Here is a 13,021-nt window from a genome sequence, read left to right on the forward strand (position 1 = left end):
AGGCTATTTGTCATCCCTGCACTTTGTCCCGAGGGGGGTGGGAGGGTTTTGTGACTCCCCTGGTGCTCTCATTAAACAGGTTTAGCCCGATGAGTGTCCGGTGTGGACGTGCTTGCCTTTCTTCGGGGGGTGGGTCCCAAATGTGCCCCTCGCCTTTGCCGCCTGATAACAGCACGAATCAGAGAGTCTGCATATCAAGGCAGGCAATTGTTCCGTGGCCTTCAGGCAGCCACAAAGAAATCCGCTGGTGTGCAAGAGCCAAGGCAGATTGGACGTCTGCTGATAACTGGCCGGGAAGGAGTCGTCCAACGAGGGGCCTGTTGGGGCGTGATCCGGGGCCTGCTTGTGGCGGTTGAGAGCAGCGGCTTCTAATCTCGCCAGCCGGATTTGATTCCCCACTCCTCCCCGTGCAGCCAGCTTGGAGACCCTGGGCTACTCACAGCCCTGATAGGGCAATCGCCTTCCCTTTCCTCTCCCCACAAACAGACACCCTGTGAGGGAGCTGAGGCTGAGATAGCCCTGAGATCACTGAAGAAGAAGAAGAGTTGGATCTTATATGCCACTTTTCTCTACCTGAAGGAGTCTCAAAGGGGCTTCCAGTCGCCTTCCCTTTCCTCTCCCCACAACAGACACCCTGTGAGGGAGGAGAGGCTAAGAGAGCCCTGAGATTACTGAAGAAGAAGAAGAGCTGGTTCTTATATGCCACTTTTCTGTACCCAAAGGAGTCTCAAAGCGGCTTCCAGTCGCCTTCCCTTTCCTCTCCCCACAACAGACACCCTGTGAGGGAGGGGAGGCTGAGAAGAAGAGTTGGTCCTTATATGCCACTTTTACTTGGAGTCTCAAAGCAGCTCACAATCACCTTCCCTTTCCTCTCCCTGAGAGGTAGGTGAGGCTGAGAGCCCTGAGATTACTTAAGGAGTTAGTTCTTATATGCCGCTTTTGTCTACCTGAAAGAGGTTCAAAGTGGCTTCCAATCGTCTTCCCTTTCCTCTCCCCTCAACAGACACTCTGTGAGGTGGGTGAGGCTGAGAGCCCTGATATTACTGCTGGGTCAGAACAGCTCTATCAGGGCTGTGACTAGCCCAAGGCCACCCAGCTGGCCACAGGTGGAGGAGGAGTGGGGAATCAAACCCAGCTTGCCAACGAGTACACCAGAAAGCCTGGCCGACCGAGGAGGGCGAGAGGACTCTTGAAAATGGCTTCAAATGCCAGCTAGAAAGATACTGACTGGATATCTGGGGGGGGGGGGAGGATTTCAGGAAGAATAGTTTTAACAGTGGGGTCTGCTTCCTATCGAGGTGGGGGGGGGCTCCTTCTCCCTGGTGGTCTCCAAGCAGTGGCTGGACTGCTGGACTCCTGGATGCTTCAGGCCAGGGCTGGCCACAATGGATGTCCGAGGACTACAATTCCCATGATCCCCTGCCGTCGCTGGGACGGCAGTTCAGGCACCCCGGGAGAGCCCTGTTTTCAAGGGGGGCTCGGACGGTAGCTGCCCGTGAGGGCTGTGCCACGGGGGGGGGGAGGAGAGGAGAGGGGGCGCCGGAGCCTTCGGGAAGGACTCCTGTGCCTCTGGGCATGGGCAGAGCGCCAGGCCCGGCTCGCGCCCTCCGCGCTGCTCCTCCTTGGCGCGCGCCTGGCCAGGGCACCCCGGGGGCGACTCGACACGCGTCTTCTGGCGGGGCGGAAAGGCAGAGGCCGCCTCGGGAGTGCAAAGTCCCGTCACGTGTGAAGGGCGCCAAGCCGAGCCAAGGGCGGGGGGGGGGGCGAAGGCGGCGCCGGGGGGCGTCTCCGGGCGGGGACCCCCTGCCTCCTCCTCCTCCTCCTCCTCCCTGCGCGGGGCTCGCCCTTTAAGGCGGCCGGCCCCGGCCCGAGTGGGGCTGGCTGGCTCTCTTGCTCGCTCTCTCGCTCGCCGCGGGTCTCGCAGCTGCTGCTGCTGCTCCTCCTCCTCGCAGGCGGCCGGCGCCGGGGATGGCGCAGGAGTGGGATCAGGGCCGGCGACGGCGGACCACGCACGACAGCCTCGGTGAGCTCGCCCGGGAGACTCGGCTCCGGCCGCCGGGAGGCACAGGGCAGGGAGGGAGGGCGGCCTGGAGGGCGCTTTTCGGGCATGGGGCTCCGGCATGGGGCCCGCAGGGGGTGGACTAGATGGCCCCGGGGTGCCCCTTCCTGCCCCGTGCTTCTGCGTGCACCGCCTGCACAAGGGGGGTTGCTTCCCGGGAGGGGGCGCCGGAGGGGGCCGCCTTTGTCAGTTCTCTCCCCCATCCCCTTTGAAAACGTCTTTGGCCCCTCGTCATCTGCTTGGCGGGTCCGGGAAGCAGGGTTGTCATCTCCAGACGGGGGAATTCTGTTGTTGTTGTTTTGGGTTTTTTTTGGGTGGGGGTACCGCCATTGGGAAGGGTGGGATTTGGGGAGGAGAGCCGCCCCAGGGGTGAGGATGGCATGCGAAGTTGATTTCACGGGCGGACAGCAGTTGTCACTCAGGGAGACCTCCAGACCCCAGCAGAGGTGTGGGCGAGGGAGGGAAGAAAAAAGTTTTGACCCCGAGGCACTCATGTTGGTCCCCGAGGCGATGCTGGAAACCCACCCTTCGAAGGAGACCCTTCAGCAAACAACCTTCTGGACTGGCCATGCCCAAACCAGGACCTGTGGGGTGGGCCAGGGCTGGCCTCGGAGGGCAGGGAGGGGGCAAAACCCAGCTGGGAATCAGGATCCAGCCCCACCACTCTTGGGCCCATGCACTCTGTACTTACTTGAGTTCTCCCGCTGTTTGGAATGACAGCCAGAAATGTCAGCATGGGGAACACATGAATGCTTCGTTTGCCTGTGCCTCTTGGCGTGCCAGGACTTGAGCCTCCATGCTCAGAGACAGTGTATCTGCAAAGATTCTGTGCTGGGGGGTGGGGCATCTTGGGGAGGGCCATTTCTTTCTCAGCCTCCCCATAGCATAAAGGTGGTGAAGGCTGGCCCCACATCTCACCCTAACAGTAAAATCTCCCCCCCCCCCTCACCACCATGCTTAAAGTTGCAAAGAAAATCATTGCTTTTACTTGAAAGCAAATCCCATCTGTATCTTGTGCTGTACTGGGAAATTTGGGGGGGGGCATGGACTAACCTAATCTCAGAAGCTGAGCAGGGTGGGTACTTGGAGGAGAGCCCACCAAGAAAGGCTCTTCAGGGGAAGGCCATGGGCAACCATCTCTGCTTCCTTCTTGCCCTGAGAGCCCCTCCCTGGGGGTCCCTATAAGCCAGCTTTGATTTGACAGCAAATTTGGTGGAGGTTCACGTGCTCATGTTCAGACTTACTTTGCCGTGCAGAAAAGACCACGAGGGGCTTGGGCGTGACCGGGTAAGGTCCATATTTTGGCCAAGCCTGGCGCTTGGGATGTAAACACATCCTGGGCCTGCAAGCAAATTTTGTTCTGCTGGAGGGCTCCCCCTCCCCCCCCCCCCGTCCTCCCAGCTCTGTCCAGTGTCGCTCCGAATTGGTGTGGAACACCATAAAGAGTCAGGTGACCCGAGCTTATATGGCCTGAGAAAGTCTTTGTCAGATGCATGGAAGAGTTCTGCCAGGGGAGGGGCTGTGGGTCAGTGGTGGGGGTCTTTGCTTGGCATGTAGAAGACCCAAGATTCAATCCCCAGCAGCTCCAGTTAGCAGGACCAGGCAGGAGGGGAGGGGAAAGGCCTTGGCCTGAGACCCTGGCTCAGTGGCAGAGCCTCTGCTTGGCAGGCAGAAGGTCCCAGGTTCAATCCCCAGCAGCTCCAGTTAGAAGGACCAGGCAGGAGGGGATGGGAGAGACCTTGACATGAGACCCTGGCTCAGTCGCAGAGCCTCTGCTTGGCAGGCAGAAGGTCTCAGGTTCAATCCCTGGCTTCTCCAGTTAGAAGGACCAGGCAGGAGGGGAGGGGAAAGGCCTTGGCCTGAGACCCTGGCTAAGTGGCAGAGCCCCTGCTTGGCAGGCAGAAGGTCCCCGGTTCAATCCCCGGCATCTCCAGTTAGAAGGACCAGGCAGGAGGGGATGGAAAGGCCTTGGCCTGAGACCCTGGCTCAGGGGCAGAGCCTCTGCTTGACCGTTTATGCACTGGAGGTTTCATGGCGGGCTGCAGGCTGGAGTTTTAGTCATGGCAGGTTGCCCCACCTCTTCCTGCACTCACATGGGGAAGCATTTGGCCTGGTGTACCTCATCCACCCCCAATTTGTGTTCCTGCATGGAAGCTGGGGAAATGAAGTTCCCAGTGCATAAACGGTCCTTGGCAGGCAGAAGATCCCAGGTTCAATCCTGGCATCCCCAGTGAAAAGGGACCAGGTAGGAGGGGATGGGAAAGATCTCTCTGCCTGAGACTGTGGAGAGACCCTGCCAGTCGAGTTAAAAACACCAACCGCTATGCAATTATGGTGTCTTAAGCTGGTCCTGCGTTGAGCAGGGGGTTGGACTAGATGGCCTGCACAGCCCCTTCCAACTCTATGATTCTATGGCCCATTCTGCACGCATTGGATAAGTCACTTTCAATGCATTTTTGCCGCTGAATTTTCCTGCGTGTGAAATTCTGCTTCTAAAGTGCAATGAAAGTGAATTATCTGACGTATGCCGGATGGGCCTTGGTTTAGAAGTGGTGAGCGATCGGACTAGGGTTCCTACTTTGCAGGGTGGTTGTGAAAATACTACAAGGAAGGGAGAACCGAGTGCAACACCCTGACCTCTGGGGTGGGGGGGGAGGGAGGGAGGGAGATAAAAAATGTGACACTTTGGCTCCAATGTTGATTCCTAAGAGGTGTTTGCCTTCCTCACGGCCATGGGAAAACCCCAGGGGCCGGTATGCGGAGACACACTGGAATTTGAGTTTTTCTCCACTGGGGAAGAGACGATTCATAACCATTATAAGCTACAGCTGAGGGACCGGAGACCTCTTTGCTCATCCTGGCTGGAGGCATCTCTTATCTCCCAGCAGGGCAGCTCTGGTTTTGTTTTTATGTATTTCATTGATATCCCTAACCTGCCTGGCCCCGGCTACTTGGATCTCAGAAGGAGGGTCAGCCCTGCTCACTGCTTGGCTGGGAAGCCACCAGGGAAGCCCAGCGTCCCTACCCGGAGGCAGGTCAATGGCCTTGGGATAACCGTCATTCATTCATTCATTCATTCATTCATTCATTCATTCATTCATTCATTCATTCATTCATTCATTCATTCATTCATTCATTCATTCATTCATTCATTCATTCATTTATATACCACTCTCACAGGGCAGTTCACATGAAACAGAAACGATACAGTTTAACAATAATGAAGGGGTGACAACAAGCAACATAGAACAGCAGAAAAATATGGAGAAGATTAAATTAACGCTTACCGATAGCCCAGTGGGTTGGGCGGAATTGTAGGAGGGGGGCTCAGGGGGAGGGCCCTTAGGAAGAGATGGTTCCGGTCGACCTCAACCAAGTGCCTGGTGGAGGAGCTCCCTTTTGCAGGCCCTGCAGAACTGTTCAAGTTCTGCCAGGGCCCTGATCTCCTCTGGGAGCTCGTTCCACCAGGTGGGGGCCAAGATGGAGAAAGCTCTGGCCCTAGTTGAGGTCAAGCGGGCTTCTTTGGGGCCAGGGACCACCAGGAGATTGGAAGTGGTGGCACGCAAGGCTCTTAGAGGGGTGTAGACAGAGAGGCGATCCCCCAGGTACACTGGGCATATGGCCTTGAAGGTGATAACCAGAACCTTAAGTCTGATCCGCAATTTGCCTTGACTTGGGGGTCCAGGCTCCGAAGTTAAGCAGGGTCAGCCCTGGTGAGTTCTTGGATGGGAGACCCCCGAGGAAGACCTCTTGCTCTGCAGAGGGAGGCAAGGGCAGACCACCTGTTTATCTCTGCTCTGACCTGGGCAGCTGAGACTGAGGCTGAGCTGACCCCATTGGACCGCAGAAGCAGGCTCTGAGCAGGTTAGTGCTTGGATGGGAGACCATCAATGATGGCCTGACCTCATGAGATCTGTGAAGCTGAGCTGGGTCAGCCCTGATCAGAACTTGGATGGGGGGGGATGTCCATTGTTCACAACTTCTGGATTCAAGTTCAGGGCTCTTGCGTTGTAATTTCCCTTTGAAATTTCCTCATTTGAGGACTACCATTCTAAGAAAATGAAGCCTGGAAAATGAAGGAATACAGAACTACAGATGCCAGGAGGTTTGACCCTCAAACGCTCATAGCCCCAGTAAACTGGTTGGTCTTTAAGGTGCTACTGGATTCAAATCCAGCTCTTTGGCTGCAAATCAACATGGGCGTCTTCTAAAGCTATCTAGAATTGCTCCTTTTATTGGTTACTCCTCAGGCTACAGTGGCCTATTGATGAATCCCTCCCCACTTGTAAAGAGATGGACTATCAGTTTAAGGACCTATCTAGACTGGGACTTGTTCAGTTGGTTTATCTCCTCTTCTCTTCTTCCCACTCCCCGACCGAGCAGGCTCTTATCAGTCCTAACGAGTAAATCAAAAAGACAAAAAGAAATAGGTAGACCCCAAAGCCTGTCTGTGAATCGCTGAGAATGCATTTGGTTGCCCAAGTTTCAGTGGGCATTGGCTAGCATCTGTGCCCTTGTTCAGACTAACCTGTTTTCATAGGGTTTAATATTCTACCGGGTTTGATTCCCCGCTCCCCCACATGCAGCCAGCTGGGTGACCTTGGGCTCACCAGAGCACTGATAAAGCTGTTCTGACCAAGCAGGAATATCAGCCTCACCCACCTCACAGGGTGTCTGTTGTGGGGAGAGGAAGGGAAGGGGATTGGAAGCCACTTTGAGACTCCCTCGGGTAGAGAAAAGCGGCATATAAGAACCAACTCTTCTTCTTCTTCAGTAATCTCAGGGCTCTCTCAGCCTCCCCTCCCTCACAGGGTGTCTGTTGTGGGGAGAGGAAAGGGAAGGCGACTGTAAGCCGCTTTGAGCCTCCTTCGGGTAGGGAAAAGCAGCATATAAGAACCAACTCTTCTTCTCCTTCAGTAATCTCAGGGCTCTCTCAGCCTCCCCTCCCTCACAGGGTGTCTGTTGTGGGGAGAGGAAAGGGAAGGCGACTGTAAGCCACTTCGAGACTCCTTCTGCCCAACAAAAATAGAGTCCAGTAGCACCTTTAAGACCAACCAAGATTCAAACCCTGCTTTGCACTGTTCAGTGACGAGAGAGCCAGGTCTGGCCCAACTGTGACTCTCCTGACGTCCACGGACTACAATTCCCATGAGCCCCTGCCAGGCATGGCCATTTGGAGAGCCATTGTTTGGCCACTGTTCCTTCTTGGCTTTCAAGGAAATGTGCAGAGATGTCAAGACCATTGGAAGCAGCGATGTTAAGGTCCTCCTAATCCTGGATTTTGGGGAGGGGGGCTTCTGCTGCTGGGGGGGGGGGGAGAGGGCAAGTTTCCAGCAGTTGAACAGCCCAGAGTCCAGCAGTGCCTCAGTCTAATTGACGGAGACATGGTGGTTTCATAGTGCATCACTGGATTATCTTGGTTTGTCTCATGTGAGCAGTGCATGTTTGGACCTCTTTGGGTTCATTTTCCCTTTCTGATTCACTTCATTCCTCCCCCACCTTTCACCCAGTGGGGACCCAAAGGGGCTTCGGTCATTTGCAAGCCACCCCATTCATTTGTAGGACAGCATTCCTGTCTTCTCTGTTGCAGCCTCACAACGACCCTTCGGGGTAGTTTAGGCTGAGAGGGTGAATGGCCCAAGGTCGACCAACAACTTCCCATGGCAGGACGGGGATTTGAACCCAGGACTCTCAGGCCATAATCCAACACTCTGTGCCAAGCTGCTCTCTGGTCCCACTGGGTTGGACCAAAATTCCTTTGGCTTTTGAGGGACTGCATTTAATGTGGTGGGAGGGAGAGCCAAAGTTCCCTGTGCAGAGAGATGAACTTTGACTTGGCTGGGTCTTTTTAAAAAATAGAATAAGAAAGATGCAGGTGGGGAAATGGTTATGTATGGCAAATCATATCTTTCAAAAATGACCATGCCTGGTAAAATATATTTATTTATTTAGATTTTTATGCCACCCTTCCATACGGCTCTGGGCAGTTTACATAGAACATCATGGGGTAATTACACAGGACGCTGCAACAAATATAACATAAAACAATCATAACACAATACGTCAACTAGAACAATATTTAAAGAGGGACAGGAATATTGATACAGCTTTGGGTAGGTCAGATCCTTTAGCCATCTGGGGGGTGGGCAGGGGGTGTTTTTGGGCTGGTCGGCCTCAACCAAATGCCTGGCGGAAGAGCTCCCTTCTGCAGGCCCTGCAGAATTGTGGAAATTCAGACAAGGCTCTGATCTCTTCCGAGGGCTCGTTCCACCAGGTGGGGGCCAGGACGGAGAAAGCCCTGGCCCTTGTTGAGGTCCAACGTGCCTCTTTAGGGCCAGGGATCCGTAGCCAGTTGGAGGTGGTGGAGCATAGGGCTCTTTTGGGGGTATAGGCAGGGAAGCGGTCTCTCAGATACAACGGGCCCAGGCCGTGTATGGTCTTGAAGGTGATTACCAGAACCTTAAGCTTAATCCGGAATTCTCCAAAGACTGGGACGAGAAGCCACCAAAGAAGTTCACGGTTGCTACGCAGAGGCAAGCAGTGGAGAAACCACTCCTGTTTGCCTTTCGCCCTGCCCTGGGAGGCCCAGGCTAGCTGATTCCACTGGATCTCGGAAGCTAAGCAGAGTCGTTGGTCCGCAGAGGGGAGACGGCCAAGGCAGGCCAGGGTTGCTCTGCAGAGGCAGCCAAGGGCCAACCCCCTCTGAATGTCTCTTCGCTTGACCTGGATGGTTTGGGCTAGTCTGATTTCATCAGACCTCAGAGGACTGGAATGTGGAGGACATCAGCAGTAACGTGACCTTGGAAACATGAGCTATAAAATCTCAAAGCCTAAGTAAGCATTTCGGGGCAAATCGGCTGTCATGTCCTCTCTTGCTGTGGGATTCCTTGCCCCGATGTTCTGTGACTCGTTCGGGATACTTTCCTCTTCCGGACTGACAATGGATCTCCAAACCACAGAGGTAATTTCCCCTGGAGAAAAGTCCCTCCCTTCCTCTGGAGAGGGGGACTCTGGCATTAGACCTTGCTGAGGTCCCTTCCTTCTGCAGCACTCTGCCCCCCACCCCAAGCTCCAGGAAATTCCCGACCTGGAGTTGGCAACCTTATGGCTGCCTGAGGAGCCCTGTGAGAAGGCAGGCACTGTGCGCATCTGCGCAGTTTGTTTATGCAGTGCTCAATGGATCTATTCTGCTCTCTGTTGGCAGCGATCCATTGAGCCTTTGGTGTCTCTGAAGATGACTCTTCCGGGCTTTTATCGTTCATAACCACAAGTGGTTGTTTCTTCTGCCTAAATTTGTCGTGTTAGTTGCATACTTAAAAAAAAAAAAAACTAACGCCCCCCCCCCCATTAAAGTGGAGAGACGGGATGTAATCTAGAACAGGGGTCACCAACCTGGCCCCCTCCGAGGCACCCACCAACATCTTTTCTGGCACCCGCTGAGTGTTCTTGATGTGGAACACATCTTATGGCGTGCCCCCAGAAACGGATGTGATTACGGAGGCCCAAGGGAACGTGCCAGAAGAGGCGGGGGGTGGGAGACTGGTGGAGGAGGCCAACGCTGTGGTCGAGGCTGTGGCCATGAAGCCACCGGGGGCCAGGAAGGTGGCCATGGAGTCACTGGGGGTTGGGGTGGCGTCCACGCAGCCTCTATGGGCCAGGGCAGCTCTGTGATGCTGCCAGGGGTTGGGTCGCTAATGTGAGGTTCTTCATTAGCCCAAGAAAGCTATGCAAACACACTCGTTGCAGGCATGGATAGAACTAACTTGCAATCTACAGAGCAAAGTGTATGTTCCCCTTGGCCGTGCCCTCCCACGGGAACCCTCACCAAATGGTGGATTGTTACAAACATAACATCTGATAAGAACCCAAAGTGAGCCCCAGGGAAACTTAGAGGAACAACAAAAGGCAGAGGAAGGATGGAAAGGCCTGGGGTGTGGAGGAATAGGAGACGGCAATAAAGTAGACCTCCACAGGTCGGGCGAAGCACGGGGGAGGGGGTGCTGCCCACACAGCCTGTCTAAGGGTTCCTCCTGCCTTGAAGTTAGGGAGAAGGGGGGGGAAGGAGTCTGAGTTTGTGTGTGTGTGTCTGAGAGAGAGGGAGGGACCAGGGGGGGAGGTCAGGGAAGCAAGAGGGGTGGAGGAAGAAGGGCGGGGGGAGTGGGGGAGAAGTGGGCCAGTAGATCTGGCCACCCTGGAAGGGAGGGATATCAGGACGGAAGGGATACCATCTTCCGAAGGAGCTCTTTTCTCCTGTTGTCCGGAGAGGAGCTGCAATTCCAGGGGATCTCCCCTCCCCTCCCCTCCCAGCGGCTGGGAGCCCTAAACTTGGATGCCACAGCGGGCGTGGGCTGGCCCAGTAACAGCCGTCCTTGGTTAGCTCTGAGGACAACAGAAGCAACCTAATAACGTTTCCCAACCATCCCGGGAGTCCCCAGCCTTCCCGGTCCCTCACGCTCTACCTTGCCTTGCAGACTTCCTGCGGGATTTGGAGCACCGTTCAGAACATTACCGGAGAGGGTCTCTCTGCGACCGGCACTGCTCAGCCCTGAACAACGCCCAGGGGGACGTGGGGGACTTCCACTCCTTGTCCCACCAGCATGGCATCCTCACTCCCAGGATCCCGCCAGGTAAGGGGCAGGCGAAAGAGGCTTGTGTCCGGGCCTGGGCAGTGCAAAAAAGGCCCTGGCCGAGGCCAGCTGGATATCCCGGAGGCCTGGCAGATTCCTATCCACAGAGCAAAGAGCCCTGCGGGGGCATAAGGAGATACTCGGTCCCTCAGATAGGCAGCACCCAAGCCATATATAGCCTTAGAGCAGGGGTAGTCAAACTGCGGCCCTCCAGATGTCCATGGACTACAATTCCCAGAAGCCCCTGCCAGCGAATGCTGGCAGGGGCTTCTGGGAATTGTAGTCCATGGACATCTGGAGGGCCGCAGTTTGACTACCCTTGCCTTAGAGTAAGGTGACCAGATTTTAACATTGGTAAAGCATGACCCCGTTGACCGGGGGGGGGAGTTCTTGATTAAAATTGAGTCTATATGGAGCAACAAAAAATTTCATAGAACGCATAGAACGCAAAAATAGTATTGTAACTTGCAACATAAGTACAGTTTGCCAGGTGCCCTCAGATGTCCCTCCAAAAGTGGGACAATCTGGTCACCGTACCTTAGAGGTCAAAACCAAGATCATGAACTTGATCCGGAAGCAGACATTTAACCAGTGACAATATACCCTACTGAAGCCCCACCCCCTCACCAAACCCTTCCCTCTGCAGGCTCCACCCCCCAAAACCTCCATGTTTTTCCCAAGTGGGAGTGGTCAGCAGCCCTCCCAGCAGGGCGGGGCGGCCTGGGGCCCAGTGCTGGAGTGCCTGGATTTGACCCAGAATGTCCCTGTTGGGTCTCCCTTTTGAAAGGTCGCCGTGTTGGTTGGAAGCAGCACAATAAAACCAGAGTCCAGTCGGGCACTTTTAAGACCAACCAAGATTTATTCAAGGGGGGGAGCCTTTGAGTGCAATCCCTCTTCCTCAGAACTCGAAAGCTCCCACCTTGAATAAATCTTTGTTGGTCTTAAAGGTGCCCGACTGGACTCTGATTTTATTGAACTCTGGGTTGGGAATTTTTTGGGAGATTTGGGAGTAGAACCTGGGGAGGGCAGGGCTTGGGAAGAGGTGAGGGCAGCAGGTCATGGATTCTGCCTTCCAGAGCAGCTGTTTCCTCTGGGGAAATGGATCTCTGGAGTCCGAAGAGCAGTTGATCTTCCAGGAGATCTCCAGGCAGGCAGAAGGGGGCAGCCCCCGATGCCGTCCTCACTGCCGGTTCCTTCCTTCCTCCCCCTGCCTCTGCAGTGATCTCCAGCCCTTCCTTCTGCCCCTTGCACTCCGAGGAAGTGCACGCGTGCGACACCTGCCGGAGGAGATCCACCATCACGGCCGAAAACGAAGTGGAGGCCCACAAGCTCTCCAACAACTACAAGGTAGGAAGGAGCCCCCTGGTTGGCAGGCCAAGACTTCCAGCTGGCAAACCAAGAGAGATTTTTCCTCTTCCTTCAAGCGTGAACCAGGGGCCCCCAACGCGGTGCCCGTGGGCGCTCAGGTGCCTCCCACAGCTACCCTGGTGCCTGCCAGGTCTTTTTTGAAAGTGGGTGTGGCCAGAAAGAGGGTGTGGCCAGAGGGAAAGCATCTCGGTCCCCCACCAACTCCTTGGTGGGAGTGAGCAGGGGGGGGGGTCTTTCCTGCCCCCACTCCTGGGGCCCTTCTGCAGCTGTGGCTTCCTTCTTGGGCAGTTTGCTGCGAAATGCCCAGCAGCCCGGCATCCCAGGCACGGATCTTGTGGCTGACGTTGCTCCCATTCTGCTGCCAAGACCCTCATCATGCTTTTGGGGGGGTGCCAGGCTCACCAATCCGGGTGGCAACCCCTGCTGTTGGCTCCAAAGCTCCAACGCATGGGGCTGGTTCTCCGCCCGACCCGCTGGCCACCCCCATTCGTTCAGGACGATGCGAGAAATGGTTTGGGAAGCAAGAAAGGTTTTTGGGGGGGGCGGGGGCATTTTATAAAACAAGCTGCTGAAGTTTTAAAAAGAGGCGAGGAAAATTGCAAAGGGTTTTAGACGAGATGAAGAGAAAAGTGGAGAATTTAAGACATCCGCCTGAAAAATTCTAATATCTCTTGCCAAATACTTTCTTTGCTCCAACAACCCTCTTTCGTGTCTCTCTGCACAGTTTGGGTTCAAGAAATGGAAGAGTCACGTGACCGCCAGGCCCTGGGCCAACCGCTCCGAAATCGTGAAGGAGCTCTACTCGGATCTGACCGTCATTAAGAGCTCTGCGGGTGAGAAGCCGTTCTTTTTGGGCAAGCCGGGAGGGCTCAGCTTTGCGCTGAACGGACCTTCTTTGGCCTCTGGCCGGAGATGCACAACTGGAAGACTTTGGGCTCCTCTGGGCCTCTTCGGGAAGTGTGCTCCC

The 13,021-nt window shown here is 55.3% G+C and overlaps 1 protein-coding gene across 1 annotated transcript in view; it reads left to right on the forward strand.

Moving 5' to 3' along the window:
- Window positions 1-1,828: 1,828 nt before the first annotated feature.
- Window positions 1,829-13,021, forward strand: part of LOC143838670 (uncharacterized) — a 35,144-nt gene continuing 23,951 nt past the window's right edge. Inside the window, exons 1-4 of the mRNA XM_077340395.1 lie at window positions 1,829-2,023; window positions 10,531-10,686; window positions 11,906-12,033; window positions 12,779-12,887. Of these exons, the coding sequence (XP_077196510.1) occupies window positions 1,969-2,023; window positions 10,531-10,686; window positions 11,906-12,033; window positions 12,779-12,887 (448 nt within the window). The 5' untranslated portion in view covers window positions 1,829-1,968. The remainder of the gene's footprint in view (window positions 2,024-10,530; window positions 10,687-11,905; window positions 12,034-12,778; window positions 12,888-13,021) is intronic.

Source organism: Paroedura picta, chromosome 5, assembly GCF_049243985.1.
Source record: "Paroedura picta isolate Pp20150507F chromosome 5, Ppicta_v3.0, whole genome shotgun sequence".
Lineage (NCBI taxonomy): Eukaryota > Metazoa > Chordata > Lepidosauria > Squamata > Gekkonidae > Paroedura > Paroedura picta.